This window comes from Vombatus ursinus, unplaced genomic scaffold, assembly GCF_900497805.2.
Source record: "Vombatus ursinus unplaced genomic scaffold, bare-nosed wombat genome assembly UNPS02014863.1, whole genome shotgun sequence".
In the NCBI taxonomy this organism is placed as follows: domain Eukaryota; kingdom Metazoa; phylum Chordata; class Mammalia; order Diprotodontia; family Vombatidae; genus Vombatus; species Vombatus ursinus.
The window spans coordinates 2,252,411-2,274,282 of NW_020954641.1; the positions used below are offsets into that span (position 1 = coordinate 2,252,411).

A 21,872-nucleotide genomic window follows, 5' to 3' on the forward strand; every position below is an offset into this window, starting at 1 on the left:
AAAGTTTATGAAGTGGTTTACATGTATTATCTAATTTGATCAAACCTTGCCTGACCAGGAACCCTTTCTGCATGGTCCCCTGGAGGGGGTCATCCAGCTTCCAAGGGACTTCCATTTCTAGCATCAGAAGATGAGGGCAGGAGATGTGTTCTCTTATTGTGATGCACAGAATCTTGGAAATCTGTGCTATCAGAGCTAAAAGCAACTTTAGCATATACAGAATAAAATGTCTGTGCTAAAAGAGACCTTAGATATCATCTAATGCAATCCTTTAATCTTACAGGGAAGGAAGTTAAGTTCCAGAAATGGGAAGAGACTTGCCCTTTGATATGTAATGAGTAAAAAAAAATTAAGTTTCATTATGCATGATTTTGATCAGAATAGCCTTAAAGGGGTTTCAAGGAGCTCATACCCTGAAGGGATGGTTTTGGCCTGAGTGTATGTATGAGGGGTGGGTAGGTAATGGCATAGGCAGTGAGAGATAGATGGTGGACTAAGGTTGGTCCCATTTGGAATTCAGATAGAAGACTGCTTCCTGTGATATTAAGGTTCCATTTTTAATTTTCCATCATGAGAGATCTTCCAATGGGTGCTTGATGACCATCTGTCCAGGATACTTTAGGCAGAGGTGGGGAACCTGCAGCCTCAAGGCCACATGTGGCCTTCTAGGTCCTCAGGTGCAGCCTCTTGACTGAGTCCACGTGTCACAGAAAAATCCTTCTATTAAGGGGATTTGTTCTGTGAAGTTTGGATTCAGTCAAAGGGCCGCGCTTGAGGACTTGGAGAGCCACGTGTGGCCTTGAGGCCGCAGGTTCCCACCCCTGCTTTAGAGGGAATTCATGCTTAGGTGTGGGTTGAACTAGGTAGTCCTGGAAGTCTCTTTCAGCTCAGAGATGCTGTGATTCTGCAACTAACTCTGACTCTACCACTCACTGCCCTGTGCCTCAGGGAGCCTCAGTTTCCCCATCTGTAAAATGTGGATAATAATGCTTACACTTCTTTCTTCACAGGGACATTGGGAGGAAAGTATATCAGTCAGCATTCTGACTCTAAATTCAGCGTTCTTTTTAGGCACAAGAACCAAGGTCTCTTCCAACTCAGAAATTCTGTAATACTAGTGCTAGGGAAATGTCAGCTACTATTCAACTTTTCTAGGACATCTGGTCCTAACTCCATTCAATTTGACATTCCCAAAGAGAAGCAAATCACCAGGATAGTCAGTCCTTTAGTCAGTCAACAGGCATTTAATAAGTGCCTATTCTGTGCCAGAGACTGTGTTAAGAGCTGCCTAGAAAAATAGAGTGTCTGTTGCTTGGTATAAGGCACTTTGATCTGACCAGAAACTGAGTAGTGTAACCAAGATGCTCTGAATTTAATCAGAAGATTTGAGTGGTCGACATGACACAAGACAAAGCATTCGCTCTAGTGAGACATCTTGGGTTCAAAACCCGACTTTATCAGGGTGGAGGATTCTGCTCACCTTGAAGGTCCTTTCTGTCTCTGAGTCTGATGATCTAAAGTCCTGGTTCTGCTACTTGCTAAATATGCTAAGTTGGGGGAGTCTTTTAGGTTCTCAGAGTTTCAGTCTCCTCATCTGCAATTCCAGGGTGACATCATTTGCTCTACTTCTCTCTCAAATGGGTTTTGTGGGGAGAAAATTAGATAATTTCAAAGCATTTTTAAGTGCAAACTATTATTAATATCTATTTTCAAAACATTGCCTTCCGATGTGGGAAGTAATAAAGGATGGATCTTAAAAATTAAACTTTCAAGTACAAGAAGGGAGACATGGCTAGTCAACAGAACGTGTGAAAAGGACCTAGGGTTCTTAGTTGACCACAAGGTTAATACATGTCAGGGCTGTGATATTACAGGTTAAAAAAAAAAGCTAACATGATATATGGCTGTACTAATGTTCTGGTCATGAGAGCTGCCCTGTTCTTTCAACTTAACCTTATATGGCATGGTACTGAATCCCCTTCCCTCGTGGTCACCCCCCTGGATACCGTTCAACTTGTCAGCATCCCTCTTGAAATGTGTGTACAGAATTGTCTGTATACAATACCCACTTTGGGGGTTAAGCTTACAAGGGGAAGGGAATAAGCATTTACGTAGCACCTGCTATGTGCCAGGCACTGTACTAAGTGCTTTTTAAATAAATATTATCTCATTTGATCTTTACAACAACCTTGCAAGGTAGGTTCAATTGTTATCCTCAATTTATAATCAAGGAAATTGAGGCAAACAGATTAAATGACTTGTCTAGGGTCATATAGCTAGTAAGTGTCTGAGGCTGGATTTGAACTCAGGACTTCTGTCTCTAGGCCACATGCTCTATCTACTTTGACACCAGCTGCCTCTGACTGTTCTGTTTAAAATCATATTTAAAAACAAAACAAAACAAAGCAAAACTCTCTTCTCACTCTCTGCATTTCTAGAGACAACTCTCTTCCCCTTCTCTGCCTCAATTTCCTGCCTGTGAAAGGACAGAGGATAACAGGACCATAATAATAGTTAATATTCATGTAGAACTTTAAATATACAATTTTACTGATCCCCATAATAACACTTTGAGGTAAGTGTTATTATATTCCATTTTACAGATGAAGAACCTGGGGTTCAGAGATGTTAAGTGATTTATCTAGGGTCACATAGCTAGTAAGTATCTCAAGTAGGGATTGACTTCAGGTCTTATAGGATCACTGATTTAGAGCTAAAAGAGACCTTAGAAGTCAATGAGTCCAACCCCCTCATTTTACAGATGAAGAAACTGAGGCACAGAGAGGTTAAGTAACTTATCCGAGGTCACATAGTTAATATATGTCTGAGACAGAGTTTGAATCCATTTCTTCCTGATTCCAAGTTAAGCACTCTATCTCTTTTACAACTTTGCCACTTATCACTTTCCTAGTCCTGGACATTTTGCTTCCCTTAATATGGTCTAAAATCACATTGGTGTTTTTCTTTCAACATCTCAATAATGTCATCACTCTACCTATTTTTCTTTTTTTAGTGAGGTAATTGGGGTTAAGTAACTTGCCCAAGGTCACACAGCTAGTACATGTGAAGTGTTTGGCCTGAGGACAGATTTGAACTCATGTCCTCCTGACTTCAGGGCCAGTGCTCTACCTACTGCTCCACCTAGCTGCCCCTCTACCTACTTTTCTTCAAATTAAATATCCCCATTTTCTTCTTGGCTTTAAGTTTCTTCACCATCTTGGTCCTTTCCCATCCTAGTCACTAACGCAGCTTTCAACATTTTTCCTAAAACGCATCGTCCAAATTAACAATGTCATTCCTCTTCCAACATTGAAATGCATAAGCTCATGATAAATATTCCTTAATAAAATGATAGGCTTTAGAGATGTTCCTTATTAGGATCTTAGACATTCCTTATTTGTATAACTAGACCTTAGAGATCTACTCTAGCCCATTAAATTTACAGACAGATAAGGAAACAGGTTCAAAGAGGGAGAAATGACTTTCTCAAGTTTACTCAATAAGTAAATGACAGATACAGGATTAGAACAGTTACTCTGAATTCACTCTAGTGCTCTTTCCAGTATAACTGGAGACTTCCTTCTTATACAGGGAGTGCCAGGGGAGAGCTAAAGAAGCAAAATTTAAGAATTTCGCTTTTACTTACGCTATTACCAACCCCAAGCTTTCTAAGCCCAGGAAGATTTGCCAGAATTTGTGGTAGATACAGTGACATAACTTCTGAGATCCCAGGGTCCTCTCCACACCATGATGAAACACTGCTAGAGGTGTGCACACTGATATGTTAAGAGTCAAGACAGCTGAATTGGAGGAATCAAGGAATCCCAATTCAAAGGTTCCATAGAGCAGGAACAGGCTCAAAGGGTAGCTTTATACATGGATCTATTCTTACCTGTCTAGTGAAATGCAGCACAGGTGGAATATTGAGGCTGTGGTGAGTAGAACATCTAGAGATGTTCGGACCAGGCAAAACATCTCACCATAAATCCAGACATCTTGGACCAGTTCAATGGCACCGAAAGGCATGACCAGCACAGAAACAAGCAAATCCGCAAAGGCCAGGGAAACAATGAAATAATTTGTTTTGATTTTCCTGTGATGGGGAACAGAAGGAAGAATACTCTGTTTTGTGGTTCAGTTTGGAAACCAAGGCACCAAGGAAGTTGTTGCAGGTTCAAGAGAACCAGTTGTATTCAAGTCAATTCATAGGCTCACAGTATGTCAGAGTTGGAAGAGACCTTGTGGAGACTATCTAGTCCAACTTCCAGAAAGGAAAATGATTTATCCGAGGTCACACAGACAATTAGTAGCAGACCTTAGATTTGAAATCTGATCTTTAGACTGAAAATCCACAGCTTTTCTACTAAACCATCAATTCAATTCAATGCAATGCAATGCAATGCAATTCAACAAGTATTTAAGTGCATTCTATGTGTAAGGAGATATAGAAATGAAAAAGACATATTCCCTCTCTTCATGGAGGTTACAATCTGACAGGGAGATAAGACTGGGAGGGTGGCAGAGCCCAAGGGTCCAGCTCCATAACTGGATTCTGCTGGAGACAGCAGAAGAAAATAGTAGTTGGAAAATCTCTGGAGTCAGGAGAACCCAATTCTGCTACTGAATCACTCATTATGACCCTTAGTTTTTTCATCTGTGAAATGAAGAAGTTGGACTAAGTCATGACAAAATCCTCTGTCAGCTATGAGGTTCTGTGTTTGATGTCTTAAAGGCCCATTTAGCTCTATTTTTTAATTTTATTTCATTTTATTTTTTTATTTTTAGGCAATTGAGGTTAAGTGACTTGCCCAGGGTCACACAGCTAGTAAGTGTCAAGTATCTGAGGCCGGATTTGAGCTCAGGTCCTCCTGATTTCAGGGCCGCTGCTCTATCCACTGCGCCACCTAGCTGCCCCCCTTTAGCTCTAATGGTCTATGTTCTCCAATTACTGAAGTTGACATGAGGGACTGGGTCGAGGATACCAATGCCAAAGAGATAGGAGAGGAGAGTTAGCATATGGTAAAACTTTTAACTCATTATGCTAGACATTTCCCTAAAATTTTTGAAAGCTTCCCATCTTCCTGATTTCAGCCTATAGAACTTCCAGTTTCTATTTCAAGTGGGGAAAATAAATCAAATCTACTACAAGGTATATTCCAACATTCTGCACTCTAAATTCTTTCCTAGTTCTGAAATTCCACATTCTATGTTCTAAGGTCCCTTCCAGGTTTGATATTTCATGCACTTTGCTTTGATAGTCTATGTTCCAATGAGATCTTCTATGTCAATCATCTTATGCATCAGGGATTCTATAAAAATATGGTCTCTGGACCCCAAACCAAAGCCATCATCTCCTCAACAGGAGATTATGTGAAACAAAATACCTAAGAAGGCTCACCTGAGTTGTCTGTCCCTGCACACAGCCACCATCACCAATAGGTTTCCCAGTATGGCCATTAGGATGACTGCAGAGAGAAAGATGAGCAGTCCAATCTTCTCTGCATATGTGAAACCCTCCCCGGAACTGCAAACCACAGAAAAAAGAAAAGGGATATTGAGCACAGAAATAATCCAAAAGTAAGAAGATATATCTTCATCTTCAACTTGTTTGAAATCACCTTTATCATCATCATCACCATTGGTACCATAACCACTATCATCATCACTACTCTCAACACCACCACCACCACCACTAACACATTATCATCAAGATCATTGTACCACCATCATTATCACCATTGCTACCACCACCACCATCATTACCATTATTATTACCACCACTTGTCATCAAGACCATTACCATCAATATCATCACCATGACTACAACCACTGACATCAGTACCACCAATCATTACCATTACTACTATCATCATCCTTTTTTTCATCATAATCATATCTTTAAAATTCTGGTGATAAAAACTTTTGCAAGATATTTATAAATAAAATTTATATAAGTGTTGGGTTATTTTTTTTAAAAACAGTGATAGCATTTTGAAATCTCTGAGAATTTCTTATGACTGTAAAGTATCACAATTTTATCTGCTTAAAAACCCTTTATGTCTATTCTACAGTGGTGTTCTCTTTTTTTCTTGTTGATGTTCATGTGTTTATAAGACTTTGGCCTCAAAACTGGGGAATGAAAGCTTTGTGCATACCACTGCTTTTAAAAAAGTCAAACTACATGAAATTTTTAATTTTTAGTTTGAGGTCTGGTCATTTGTAAAGTGTAAGTTTTGAAAATTCAAGATGCACCATTTTGAAGGTCAAAGCTAGCCTTCCTGATTACTCATTGAGCTCTGAGTCATATCTTGTTAGTTACCAAAAACATTCAGTAGACATTATTTATAGAGAGCAGTCCATATTATCATTCAGTTTTTTAAAAAGGATAATATTCTTGTAGGAACTTCAGAACCATTTTGTCCTATTAGACATGGAAAATTTCACCATAGGACTGGTTAAAAGAATTGGGGATATTTAGCCTGGGAAGAGAAGACCAGTGGAGTCAGGTATGTGAAGAGCTATCAGGGGGAAGAATTACCAAATTTGTTCTGATTGGCTCTAAAAGGCAGAACTAGGAGTCTTGGATGGAAGATAAAGGCAGGTAGATAGTCACTCAGCACGAGGGAGAAAGTCCTAATGATTGGATCTATCCCAAATTGCAATAGGCTGACTCAGGAGGCAGTGAGTTCCTCACCACCTTCCTCATCGTCCACACGAGGGGATAGGTTGGTTGCATGACCACTTTTCAGAGATGTTGTGGAAAAGATTCTGCTTTAACCATGGGATGGATTAAGTGAACTCCACCAAATTTCCTTCCCACCTTGAGATCTGTCATTTCATCATCATCCCCAAAACATATTTATCATAGAGCCACAGCATGCCAGGCCTCAGGCTATGTCCTAGGGATAAAAAAGAGGTATAAGCATGGTCTTTGCCCTTAAGGTCTATTAGCTAAATAACACCCCCCCACACACACATAAAGAAATTATTTGTATTACAAGGGAGTCTTTACAAAGGACTAAATGAGAAGTGCAAAAGATAAAGAGAAAGCAGTTTCTGTGGGCTGGGGTAGAGTTGATGTTTCCAGGAAATCTTCCTAGGGGAGACAGGCCTTGTTGTAGTGTATAAAGTTATTCAAGTGGAGAGGAAGGTTAAGGGTGCTCCAGGCAAGGAGAAATGTGTGAATAAAGGATTGGAGGTGAGAATATTTGTGGTATGTCATGAGAATGCATAAACACATTTTATTGGAAGAGTGCCATTTATGTAGAGGTGTAATGGGAGAAAAGGTCACACAGGCTTGGCACTAGACCATAGAGGGCCTTGAACAACAAAACAAGGAATTTATACTCTGGCAGAATATGGGAGCTGGTAAGGGTTTTTGAGCAGTGGCATGGTCAGAGCTGCTCATCAAGAATATAACTCTAACAAGGAAAGCAAGAGGAATTGGAAGGGGAGGGACTGGAAACAAGGATACAGGTAAGAAGGGTGTTTCAGTAGTCCAGGTAAGAGGTAATGGAGTATTTGACTCAAGGGATAGTTTTGGAGCTGCACCAAGAGCCCTGTATTAGAAACCAGGAGATGCAGGCTCTAGCTCTAGTGAAGTAGTTAGGTGGTACAGCAGAATGAGCATTAGGCTGAATTCAAATTCAGCCTTAGACACTTATTGGCTATATGACCTTGGGCAAGTCATTTAACTTCTATTTCCCTCAGTTTTCTCTACTGTAAAATGAGATTAATAGTAGCACCAATGTTGGAGGGTTGTTGTGAGGATCAAATGAGATAATATTTGTAAAGCTGGTGCCTGGTACATAGTATGTTGTTGAGTCATGTCTGACTCTTCATGACCCCATTTGGGGTTTTCTTGGCAAAGATACTAGAGTTATTTGCTATTTCCTTATCCAGGTCTTTTTACAGATGAGGAAACTGAGGCAAACAGGGTTAATTGACTTGTCCAGATTCACACAGCTAGGAAGTCTCCAAGGCCAAATTTGAACTCAGGTCTTCCTGACTACAGGCCTGTTGCTCTATGCACTGCATCACCTTGTCGCCTGTAGCACATAATATAGATATACAATAATAATAATAACAATAAATAAGCATAATAAATGATTTTTCACTTCCCCTTCCTCTAGTTCTGGGCCTGGCTCTAACTTGCTGTGTGACTTGGCAGGGGGAGGAGTAAGCCAGCTATCCTCTCTAGTTTTCAGGTTTTCCCTCTTAAAAATAAAGACTTTAGACTAAATAGTCTTTGAGGTTCCTTACCACACCAACAATCTTAACTTCTATGTTCTAAGGGTTCTTCTAGCTATCACATTCTATGTTGCATTTTCTCAGGTCCTTTCCAACTCATGTGTTGTATGTTCTAAGGTTCTCAACCCTGAGAGTCCTCCTATCTTCTAAAGGTCCTTCCAGTGCTAACATTTTCTGTTTTTTATTCTATAGCTCTCTTCTAGATCTGGCATTCTATACGTTTTATTCCAACTTGCTATCTAGCTCTGACATTCTATATTCTATTCAGTATTTTGTTTTTCCCCAATTACATGTAAAAACAATTTTAACACTCATTTTTAAAACTTTGAGTTCCAAATTCTCCTCCTTCTTCCTTCCCTACCCCCCTCATTGAGAAGGCAAGCAACTCAAAATAGGTTATACATGTGTAGTTATGCAAAACATATTTCCACATTAGTCATGTTGTGAAAGAAAACGTAGACAAAAAACTCAAGAGAAATAAAGAAGGTTAAAAAAAAGTATGCTTCAATCTGTATTCATACACCGTCAGTTCTTTCTCTGGGGATGGATAGCATTTTTCATCATAAGTCCTTCAGAGTTGTCTTGGATCATTATATTGCTGAGAATAGCTAAGTCATTCACAGCTGATCATCTTACAATGTTGCTGTTACTTTATACACAGTGCATGTTACTTTGCATCAGTTTCTGTAAGTCTTTCCAGGTTTTTCTGAGAGCTTCCTGCTCATCATTTCTTATAGCACAATAATATTACATCACAATCACATATCACAATTTGTTTAGCCATTCCCCAATTGATGGGCATCCTCTCAATGTCCAATTCCTTGCCATCAGAAAAGAACTGCTATAAATATTTTTGTACATACAAGTCCTTCTACTTTTTGCTTTTTTATCTCTTTTTGGATACAGACCTAATAGTGGTATTGCTAGGTCAAAGGGTATGTATGATTTTATAGCCCTTTGTGCATAGTTCCAAGTTGCTCTACAAGATGGCTGAATCAGGTCACAACTCCACCAACAATTCATTAATACCTCATTTTCCCCACATCCTCTCCAACATTTGTTATTTTCCTTTTCTGACATCCTATATTCTGTGGTACCTTCTGGCTGTGTGATTGTAAACGTTACCAGGAATGGAAAGGAAGGCACAGATGGAGTTACAACATTCTTATGTCCTGGGTTGAAAAAGAACATTGCTATGTCCTGGTTTGGTCACCAGGAAGCAAGCTGACCTAAGTTCCCATGTTGATAGATGTAATGATAAGAGCAGTGGACTTAAATTCCTGTTTTGAAGTGCCAGCTGAGCTATTAACAAGCCGTGTGATTTTAGTTGTCACAACTTCTCTGAGTTAACAGTTCCATCTTTACACCTTATGGACACAATAATTTCTTATCTTTCATCCCTGACAGGGTTGTTGTAAGAATCAAATGGGATAATCGAGATGAAAGGGATTTGTTACTGTAAACCACTACACAAATGTGAAATTATTACCAATAATAATCAAATGGAAGAGACACACAGAGGAACAGCAGATCTCCCAGGACATATTTCCCCAGAGGTGAAAATACTGTGTCCCAGGCACGAGCTTTACAAATATTATCTCATTTGACCCTCACAACAGCCCTTCAAGGTTGGTGCTATTATTAATCTCATTTTACAGAGAGGAAACTGAGGCAAACGGAGGTGGCTTTTTAACACTTCCTCCTTTCAAAGCAATCAGGTATGCAATCACCATAGAGTGAAACCAGCCTAGAACACCAACCCAGGAGCCCTGCTTTTCTTTAGTTTTATTTATTGGCCTTAAAAAGTCCTAATGTGGGAGGGAGGCTAGTGACCTTGTCAGGGCTACTGGCAGCAGCTGCTCCCTCTCCACACCTATGTTTCTGCTACTTTTCTTCTCTGATTTTGGTAAGACTTTCAAGATGCACATTGACATGCTAAAGCAGGCCCGGAAGAGGAGGCTTCTATAATTCTCAGTGGGAATCTCAGACATCTTCAGCAGCACCTTAGGTATGAACAAACTCATCACTGCCCTACTGTCTTCAAAATAAGGAAAGAACTGCCTTGAACTCTGTTGGGCATTAATGTCTTCAATGCTAGAATGTAGTTATTTCAAATACAGGGAGTCAGAGTTCAATTTCAAGGTTCATTTGGGAGATGTCAATTAGGAACTAGAAATAGCAAAACTCGGAACCTTGAGCGACTGGTAAAATTTCCTCATAGGAAGAACTCGTTAATTAAGCAGATCTGTCTATCGAACTGAACACAAGTGCAACGGAGATAATTAAGGCAGAAGAGCAACTGCACATGTAGAAACAGAGCAAGGCCCTTTGGCAAACCCCCTGGCCTCTTGGGGAACATTGTCAATTGCTATCTTAGGTTTTTTCTTTAGTTAGAGAGCTCTGCTTTCCCTGGAATTTCTTCCTTAGCTGCAAAATTAAGCAGTTTCTTTTTCTTAAACTGCTGTGGATTAAATTATTTAGAAATCATAGAATAATAGATTTAGATCTGGAAGGTACCTTAGAGGACATCATATCTATCCCTTCATTTTATAGATGGGGAATCTGAGGTTCAGAGAAGTTAAAACAATTTGTGTAAGGTCCCACATCTGGTAAATATCTAAGGTGGGATATGAACCCGAGTCTTCTTGACTCCAAGTCCAGAACACTAATTGTCCTAGATTTTAAAAGTGGAAGGGGCTCTTTATTTTACAGAGAAAAAAATGAAAGCTCAAGAGGAGAGGTGACTTCCCCACAGTAGGTGAGCAATGGAGCCGGGGCTGGAGCCCTGGTGTCTGATTCCAAATCCAGAGCCCTTTCCAGAATATTCCCAACAAGGGGAAACTCAGACATCAGCGTTGGAAGGGGCCTACTCCTGAGCAGGAATATTCTACAAAATACCTGCCCAAAATGTACTTGAAACACATTCAGTGACAAAGAGTTCCCTACCCATAAAAGTGGCTACTTCCACTTTGGGACAACAGTGTGTTGGGTGTTGTTGTTGTCAAGTGGTAAGTTGAATCCTGACTCTTGGCAGATTCTGCCACTGTTGCACCCTCTGGCCTCCCAGACAAATAGAACAAGCATGGTGGCCTTCGGAGAACCTGAAGACAGAGACCAAGAACAGCTCTGATACTGTTTTCTTTAAGCACGGCTTCTAGTCTTCTTTTTATCCAGATCTCTTTCTTTGGCATATGCTACAGTGTGTCAATATCCTTCTTAAAAAGCCAACACCTAGAACAGAACATGATACTCTAGATATCAGATATGGGCTAATTAGGGTGGATGAGGAAGAAGGGAAATAAGCATTTATTAAGCACCTACTATATGCTGAGCATTTTACATGTACTATCTCAATTGACCCTCACAACAACTCTGGAGGAGAAGGTACTATTATTATTATCATTCCCATTTTACATATGAGGAAACAGGCACACAGAGGGGTTTTATTGGCAAAGATACTGGAGTGGTTTGTCAGTTCCTTCTCCAGCTCATTTTACAGATGAGAAAACTGAGGCAGAGGTTAAGTGACAGCTGGTCAGTGTCTGATCTAGATTTGAACTCAAGTCTTGCAGACACCAGGCCTTGTCTTCTATCCCTGTGCCTTATTCTAGGTGCCTGTCCAGGCAAGAAAAACAACCCCAGCTCTCAGTTTAGACCAGGAGTGGGGAACCTAGGGCCTCGAGGCCACATGTGGCCTTCTAGGTCCTTGGGTGTGTCCAAGGTTTACAGAACAAATACTTTTATAAGGGGATTTGTTCTGTGAAGTTTGGATTCAGTCAAAGGGCTGCACTTGAGGACCCTTGCGACCAAAGTTTCCCCATCCTGGTCTAGACACTCTGCTTCTATTGATTTAGCCTCAGATGGCATTCGCTTTTTGATGCTACCATCAGAGGAAGGCCTCTAGCACCTAGGTGGATTCTCCATGTGGAGAATTTGCAGAAAGACGTGGACAAGCACCGTGCAGGACTGGAAAATGTAGGTGGGTTGCAATCCAGCTTTCGTAGCAGAAGGGAGCATGTGTTGCCACCTTGACCAGCCTCTTTCTCCAGGCCCTGGAGGTAGCCTAGCATTCTGAGCCCAAGAGCCCTGCTCCCCCATCTTGGGAAGTAGCCCCCATGGAGCTGGAGTCTGGCAGCTATTCCCTCAGGGACTACAACCGCAGCTCCCCAAGACCCAGAAAAGAAAGTTCTTGTCACAGTCAAATGGTTCAACATTGAAAACTGGTGTGATTTTATCAGTGGGACTGCTATTGAAGATGATTCATTAGCATCTGCTTTGCCTCTGTACCCTCAGGACCAGAGGGCCTTTCCATCATACTTGCAGTTATAACTTTCCATACATGTTGTCTCCCTTATTGGTGAGCAGCTACGTAGTTCAGTGGATAGAGCACTGCACCTGGAGTCTGGAAGACTTGCATTCAAATCTGGCCTTGTACACTTACTAGCTGTGTGACCTGGGCAAGTCACTTAACCCTGTTGGCCTCAGTTTCCTCATCTGTAAAATGAGCCTGAGAAGGAAATGGCAAACCACCCCAAGTGTCTTTGCCAACCAAACCACAGCTTCTGAAATGACTGAACAACAACCCCCACTAAAATGGGAGCTTCTTGAAAGCAAAGACTTTTCTATTTATGTCCTCAGCTAAGTACAGTGCTTTGCACACAGTAAGTGCTTAACAAATGCATTATTCATTCATTCAATTTTCCCTGCTAAAAGAACTACTCAAACCTATGAGATCACAAATTAAGAAATAATGGGATGATATTGAAGTGTGTCACCCATTGACATATACTAAAATTTCCATGCACTAAAAGTCTTTTTTATAAATCTTTTTCACTCAAACTGATATCTAGGCACATCTCTCCCATCTTGGACTTGTGCAATTGATTTTTTGAACCCAAGTGTAAGACTTTACTTTATCTCTATTAAACTTCATTTTATTCTCTGCAGCTTCTCTGTCTTTCCTGTTGAAATGTTCAAAGCTTTATGTTCTGTTGTGTAACCTGTTTTCTGCCCCTCCTCAAATTGCTTCTCATTTGTTTGGACATCCTTTTAGACTCCTCTTAGCACTAACAACTTCTAAGGACAGAGATACAGTTACATTCCCACACCTATTCAGCACTTCTTAATGTCAAAATCCCATGTGAGGAGATAGGGTCAATAATCTTCATCAGACTAATAAATGAATTCAATTCAATTCAACAAAATTCTTCTCTTATTGCCTTATTACAACATGGAGGTAATTCTGGTTTTTCAAAAACCAGAAGAATTCTCTTTATAATAGTAATAGTAATAATAATAATAATAGTGTTCTTATAGTGCCTATTATGTGGTAGTTGTTTTACAATCTCATTTGATTCTTACAACAACCCTGTGAGGTAAGTGCTATTATTACTCCCATTTTATATATGAGGAAACTGGCAAACAGAGGTTAAGTGACTTACCCAGGGTCACATTGCTAGTATGTGAGGCCAGATTTGAACTCAGGTCTTCCTGACTCCAGACGCAGAGCTCTAGCTACTGCAGCACCTGCCAGAAGAACACTGAAAAAGGCCTCAGTTATGGTCCCAGGGACTGTCTGTGTCTGTCTACTCTCCAAGAACTGACCTAGTTACATTCACAGAGGCTCATCACCAATCAGTTTAGTCTTTAGATGATGACTCTTTTAAAAAATACAACTGGAATTCAACATTCTACTTTCAAAACTGTGCTGCTTGTCTGTATTCCTTCTGATTTTTCTTTTGTTCATTTAAAAAATTTCATTGATACTCTTTTCTGTCTTTTCCTTCTGATGATTCAACACCATCACTAGTGTTGAAACAGGTTAAAATGTAAAATAGCCCATGGTCCTGTATAGTCCACTTTAGCTTCCATAGCAATGGTGGTAGAGAAAAAAGGAAACATAAAGTTCTAAGAATAAGTTTTCATACAATCTGCAAACATTATTTAAAATTCTAGTACTATAGATATGCTGTATTGGCCCAACAAACAATGAGTTAATATACTACTGGTGGAACTGAACCACATCCATATGGACATTCTGACTATAAATAAAACTAGAGGGAATAAAGACTTGCAACTAAATGAAAGGATGGCTTACAGGTTTTCCTTAAAGAGAAAAATAAAGTAAATGGAGACAGCTTAATCAGGTGTCCAATGGCAACTAGAAACATCATTTGATGCATTACTTGGCCATCTTTCCTTGCAGGGCTCATGATAAGCGTAAGCAAAAAGACTGCTATGAAGAAAAAAAAATGCAGCTTATGTGCTTACATCTGTTACAGAAAATTAAGTTCTAATAAATCATGGCAAAATATATTTTGATCTTTAATGACCTCAGTATGAAAATAGGCATTGGGTAGGTTCAAAAATATGGTTTAGAATGAAGTAAAAGAGGCAAATTGAATGTGGACTACTCAGTGTCATACATAGTTTCTAGAATAGGACAAATGGAAGATGGCAGGTAATGGTGAACACAAAACATCACACACTAAGGGGAAAAAAGAAGAGAAAATAATTATATTTTAACACATAATAAATGAATGATTATCAACATGAGATTCAGTTCTGAATGTATGGGAAGTCAGATTACCACCTTTTTAGAGTAAGATAAAAAATCAACATTAGAAAAAAAGATGATAAAAGTGAGACATTGCATACAATTCCAGAAGCTCCAACTTGATCTATTTTAATTTAATTCAATTTTTAAAAACTATTAACTCATTATATACAAGGCATTTTGCTAGGTGTTGAAAATACAAAGAAGAAAATGAAACAGTTATTTCCTTCAGTGATCTCATATTGTATTGGAATAAGCAATTGTCACAATAAGGAAGCCAAAAGAGCCCAGAAACTACCTAAGCCAGCAGACACTTGACCTCCTTGCAAAGTGGAAAGACATTGTAGTTAATGGCAAGAATATAGAAGCTCTTTTGCAAAACATTACAGTGGAGGACAACAGATTATTTCATTGTTTTTCCTCATAAGACACTGAAATGCAATAGAGGGGGAAATGAGTCTATGGAAAGTTTGCATGAGACTCAGCTAAGCCACATCATCCAAATCATTTATGGATGAATCTAGGATGAGGACAGTGTATAGATATGAAATAGAACAGATTGACCAGTGTTTAAATAGTGATGTATTCTTGTGATAACAGAAACAGTAGATCCACCACATTTAGATTCTAAATAGCTCAGTATCTAATGTGCTATATGAGTAAATGGAAATGGCATTTAAAAAGATAAAGTTGGGAAGAGCAGCTGGTTTATCTGATCAAATACACATGGAAGAAATCCATATGGAAAGCAACCCAATTTTAGGGACAGTAAAGGATCAATTTTCAAGATATCTAAAAGAGGGGGAGATTTTATTTCATTTATTTTTTTTTTAATTCTGAATTTCACAAATGTCCCAAACATGATCATTTCCATACACAAAGTAGAGCAAAAAAAAAAAAGAGGATTATTTGTAAAACTATGACTATTATACATAGGCTGCTTTTTAAAAAATATAAAAGGAATCCAACATGCTACTATCAAGATTGCCCTGCTTGTCTATATTTCCTTCTGAATTTCCTTCTGTTCATTTAAAAATGCTTTAATGATACTCTTTTTTATGTTTTCTTTTTGGGGATTCAACACTATCACTAGCTTCCCTTTTGAGGTCCTGCCACCCTGAATGTGAAAAAGAAAAACACATTCCTTGTAACTATTAAGTATGGTCAAACAAAACAAATCCACACATTTTACATTTCATATATATTCTAATATGTTCTATATATTTTCTTTATATATTCTATCTATCTTTCTTTCACTTTGATTTGATCATCTCTCTGCCAGCAGGTGGGTAGTATGTTTTGTCTTTGGTCCTCTGGAGTCAAGTTTGGTCATTGCATTGATCAGAATTCTTAAATCTTCCGAAGTTGTTTTTCTTTACAAAGTTGTTTTTATTGTATAAATTGTTCTTGTTGTTCTGCTACCTTCACTCTGCATCAGCTCATGCAAATCTTCCCAAGTTTCTCTGGAACCATCCTTTTTATTATTTCTTATGGTATAATGATATTACACAATCAATATTACATTAATATACCATAATTTGTCTAGCATTCCCCAAATGGCAGACATTCTCTTTGTTTGTAGACCTTTGTTATTTAATATTTAATAAAAAGTTATTAACTTTTTATTAAATTAGTTGATATAAGTATTTTTGTACATATGGGTCTTCTTCAAAGGTGGAGCTATCAAAAGAATAAAAAAGATCACAGATGGTATTATTACCAAAAATAAAAATAAAAAGGGCAACCAAGAAGATGTTAGTGGCTTAATCCATATGCCTCATTCTCATTGCTATAAAATTTTAATAAGAATGTTCTACACAAACGTCCAAGAGCATCCTTGATGAAAATATGAAAACAGAATGGCCAGGCTTTTATTTTATTTTTTTGCCAATTTTTGTTTATAGCATAAAACTGACTAAGAAGTGTAGGGAATATAAAATCTCACTGTTTTATTGTCTATTGATTACCCTCTTTCCAAAAAAAGTATTTCACACGGTAGAGCAAAACATACCCCTAAAAGATCTTCTCAAACAAGGTATTCCCATACATATGTTAGGACTATATAATGTTTCTTGATAGACGCAACCAGAATTTTGTTCAACAATCCCCTGATTGTCATTATCAAGCAAAGGGGGCATATGCTTGCCAAAGGTGATTACTCCTGTCATGGAGAATGTACTTTGGAAAAATTCTCCAACCATTCCTATTTGCAGATGTTATTGTGTCAACTACATCCATCATGGAATTTGTATGCATGTCCTTGAAAAGTTCTACAGCTACTGAAAGAAAAGCAGACTAGAAATCTACGATAGAAAATCCAAGTTGATGAAGAATTGGTATTGTCCATATTATAACAAGTATTTAGATGACTTAGCCTATCACTAACTACAACCTGTTTGAGTATTGTTGATACACAATGAGCAAGGCTCAGAAATAGTTTGGAGAAGGAGAGAGGATTCTATTACACTTGAGGAATGCATGGTGTTTTCAACAATCCCAAGCTTCTCCATGCTGCAAAAAGCTATTTTTTAACATCCATATTCTCCTGGAGATGCTATCTATATGGCTACAAATCAAGGGCTACTTTGGTCTCTGAAGAATCAAAATTGCAAACGACCTTAGAGAACAATGGAAGATCTCATGGTGGGTATAGATAGTCTGCAACAATTACCAACATTATTTCGTATGGGTTAAAAAGCATTGCATGGCTTAAAAGTCATTATTTGAGAGCACAGGGAAGAATGTGGGCTGGTCTTGTATTGAGAGCAAAGGATAACAAAGAGATTGAATGCTGCCCTGGCATCCATGAAATATTTAAAGACCTAAATGAAGGCTTCTGGTACATTGGGTTGATGCTCTATGGAGGAGTCATGGAATGATATAATCAAGAATCTTAGAGGTTGAGAAGTCAAAGGGATGCTATAATCAACACTGGTAAATCAATTACCCACATTCAAGAGATTATGTCAGGCTCAGTGTACCACACTGGTAGAGGGGGAGATAGGAAAAAGAAAAATGACATAGTCCCCTCAGACATTTGGAATTTATCATCTATTAACAGCAATGAGGCAAGATACAAATAACATAATACAAAATAGCAGCGGTAAATGCACAGGATGCTGAGTTCATAGAAAGAGTTCAATTCCAGCTACGGAATTGGGAAAAGCCTCCTGTAGAAGGCAGCATTGGAACTGGACTTTGAAGACAGGTGGAAATTCAACAGGTGAAAACAGAAGTCAAGGGCATGAAAATGAAATTATGGAGGAATACAAGTGGGACATGTATTTGGCAGAAGGTGTGACGCTTGTAAAGCACACTGCAGTGTGGTTTGATAAAGTTGGAAAGGTGGAGTGAGGATGGCAGTGGGAAGAAGAAGATACCTTAAGGAATAGGGAGCCACGAGAGATTTCTGAGAAGGGGAATGGCATGCTCAGAGTGATAGAATTCCAGAGTTGGAAGAGTCTCTAGTGAATAGAACATGGAATATTAGATATGGGAGGCACCTTAGAGTTCAAACCCCTCATCTTACTGAAAAGGAAGCTGAGGACCAAAGGGAGAAAGGGACTCCCCCAAAATCAGATACCATAGAAAACTGTGTGATTCCACTGCCCCACAGTAAGGCAGCTAAAATTGACAGGACTGTTTGGAAGAGAAGAAAAGGCTTGGTAAGGCCTTTTTTGCCAAGTTTGCTTGTTAGAAACATGACACAGCAACAGAAGGCAAAGTAATAGAGGCAAAGACATGAACTAGAGAAAGGAAACCCAAAATAAGACTTCAAAGGCAAACAATGGGTCTGACTGCTTGCCACATAATAGCCTTAAAAGCAGCTGGAGAGAGCAGGGATGTGGTGATCAAAGACTAGGAGACTTGGGGCTGAAATAAAAGCTGCTCAAATCAAGCAAGGGAGGGGATCAGGCTAGAAAACTGGGTCCTTGTAGTAGTGATGCAGGGACTCATTCGAGGGAGGTCTGGGGAAGGATGAGAGCACTTCTGGGGAAGCATTGCTACTTGTGCCAAGTCACTCAGCCTCTCATCAGCAAAACGAAGGGGGCTGTGCTAGGTGACTTCTAAGGTCCTTTGAGCTCTAAATCTAAGGTTCTATGGTCCTAAAACTGTGTAATAGAATACACATAAAGCATTATAGTCATTCAATCATTCATTAATCACCTATTGTAAATAGAACCCTATGCTAGGGACTGAGAGAAATGCAAGGTTTGGAGAAGACAATAGTTTCCACGCTCATTGAGTCTGATATGTGACAAATACAATATGCAACACAGTGTTGCATATTGTTAGGTGCATTGGAGAGGTGTAAAGAGCCATATGAGGTCCCAAGAGATGGGGTGTCAGGGACTAAATCCAGAAGTGGTAGAATTTGAGTGGAAAGTTAAAGGATGGATAGAAACTCTAGAGGAAATGTGGTAAGGGAGGGCATTCCAGGTACAGGGAACAATGGGACCAGACACAGAGGTAGAAAATCCCAGGGAATGATCAGGGGGCAAAGATAAAACTATGTCTCTTTTTTTTTCTTCAATGTAGAATGTGTGAAGGTAAGTGATATAAGACTGAAGAGTCAGACTGACACCCGGTACTGTAGGACTTAGAATGGTGGGTGAAAGAGTTTGAACTTTACTTGTTGGGAAATAGGGAGCCATGTAAAGGCTTGGAGCACATGACTGACATAACGAGATCTATGCATGAAGGAGTCGAGTCTGACTGTAGTATGAAGGATAGATTGGAGAGGGAGAAGAATGGCAGCAGATTATAGAGGGCGTTGGATACAAGACAAAGGAGTTATATATAACATATCATATTACTGTTATCATTATCATTATCATCATCATTTGTATTCCGTGGTGAAAACCCAGCATGGTTCTTTTCCTCTGCCTGCACAGCTGAGCCTACTCAATGCTTGGGGTCAAGTACAGATCCATCCCTACCCTCCACTTATGTAGAGCCTGGCCTGGATATATAATCACTTCAAAAAGATCAGAGCTTGCCTAATGGCCACTCAGCTGATGGCATCTTTATCCTCCTGCCTCTGTGAGTGAGGAACAGTATAGGAAACAGGAAAGTTTCTAGCTCTCAAAAATTCAAGGCAGCAGCTAGTAGCAGGAGAAGGTAGTGGTTTCTCCTTAAGCTACTATTCTCAGCACCATAACTTAGACCAGAATCTTGAGATTATCACCTTCCTTCTTAGAATCGTGGTACCTGGAAGACAAATGGGGCCTTGGCGGCTAAGTAGTCCAGCCTACACCTTGGCAGGATTCTCTTGTCCAGTGTCCCTCACATGTGATCATATGGTCTCTGTTAAAACACCTTTGTGATGGGGGAACTTATTTCCCTACTTTGCATTTCATTATATAGTCTCCCTTGTTCTAAGAGTTGTCCTGGTATCATAGGAAAAGCATTGGCCTTGAAGTCAAGATATCAGCTGTGATTAGCTTACTGTGTGACCTTGTCCAAACCGTACATCCCCACCCCAGTCTGAATTTTGTCAAGGGAAATTGAGGGATTGCTCTTGATGCAATATGAGGTCCTTTCTACGGCTACAGTTTTGTGATTCCTATAACAATGTGGTCAGAATAGAAAGGGAAGCAGTGATCACCAGAAGCCAAGATGGGCCCATCAAGAATAAATATGTTGGACCAACCTCATTTCTTTCTCAATCAGGGTTAGTGGACTGGGGGTTTGGGGGGAAGTTCAGGGGAATACCAAAAATGTAGATATCTAGATTTCAACAAGGAATCTGATTATCCTTTCCAAGATGGAAAGATGCAGGCTGACTTCAAACCTACCCAGTCAATGTGTACTGGGGCTAGTGCTGTGTCAGCCTGTAGCTTAATCTCTCTCCTAGAGTGACTGGCCTTTTGGTTTCTCTCCCAAAGTTCAAATTCGTTAGGTGGGTTGCTTGCCCTCCTAAGTTTAATGGTCCTCTTGTGCCTTCAGCCTCCTTTGCTAATTTGTGTCTGTAACTTCTTTGTAACTCCTTTATGTAACTAATTACTGTTTGCGCTCCCTGAGCAGGCCGTATGGGGATCTAGCCGTGGGAGAGGGATAATGTTCTCTTAATGAAGCCTTTGAAGCAACACAGACATGTAGAATTGAGGGCAGAGAAGATCTTAGGGCTCCCCTTCCCGCCTCTTGGAGGAGGAGGCTCTTCTGCTCCAAGGACCTGGGAAGAACACTAACCCACAATTCCAGGCTCTGAAAATGCGAGCAGAAGACATTCTCTGAGAGCCTGAAGCCCTCCTTAGCTGGAAGATTGCCAAGAGAGTAGCTATTGCAACCTACACCTTCCTCTCTGTCAAGACTTCCACTGACCCTACTTGCAGTTTGCAAGGGGGGAGGGCAGCTGACATGACTGATGTTGGAGCCCCATCTTTCTCTTGCCCCTTCATGGTCTTAATTATTAGCCTTTGACCCCCTACTAGCCTCCCAACTCAGGGATACTTTTAAGATGACAGAGGGGTATGGTAGACAGGTTTTGGAATCAGATCACAGGAGCAAAGGATTCAGAGCTGGAAGGGGCCTTAGATCTAGTCTAATACATTCATTTTACAGATGACAAAGCTGAGGCACAGAGAGGCTAAATGACTGCCCAAGGTAACACAAGTTTCTAAGTAGAGCTGAAATTTGAACTCAGAACCTGACTCCAAATCCATTTGATCTGAAGAGGAATTCTGATTCTTCCTCCCAACTCACCCAATTGTGTGACATGGGACAAGTCTACTTTCTGAGCCTCAGTTTCTCATTTTTAAAATTTGGATAACAGACTCTGACACTGCTTGCCTCATGAGGCTGTTGTGAAAGATCAAATGATGCTAACTGGATGCAGGGCAGCATGGCATGGTAGAAGTTAGTGTAATGTAAAGGAAAGACCTTGGAACTTGAATCATGTATTCCAAAGTTTGGGTATCTGCATTGGCATGTATTAGCTGGGTCAATAAAGACAAGTCATTTCAAATCTCTGAGCCTTGGTTTTGTCATCTCCTTTATTTTCCTCTTTATTTCTTTTCCTCTCTCTCTCTCTCTCTCTCTCTCTCTCTCTCTCTCTCTCTCTCTC

The 21,872-nt window shown here is 39.7% G+C and overlaps 1 protein-coding gene across 2 annotated transcripts in view; it reads right to left on the reverse strand.

The window, feature by feature from the left end:
* HTR4 (5-hydroxytryptamine receptor 4) overlaps nucleotides 1-21,872 on the reverse strand; it is a 79,173-nt gene that overhangs the window by 15,041 nt on the left and 42,260 nt on the right. For both annotated transcript variants that reach the window (XM_027841643.1, XM_027841644.1), the window contains exons 3-4: nucleotides 5,399-5,524; nucleotides 3,893-4,093 (exon numbers count right to left, since the gene is read on the reverse strand). In XM_027841643.1, the coding sequence (XP_027697444.1) occupies nucleotides 3,893-4,093; nucleotides 5,399-5,524 (327 nt within the window). The remainder of the gene's footprint in view (nucleotides 1-3,892; nucleotides 4,094-5,398; nucleotides 5,525-21,872) is intronic.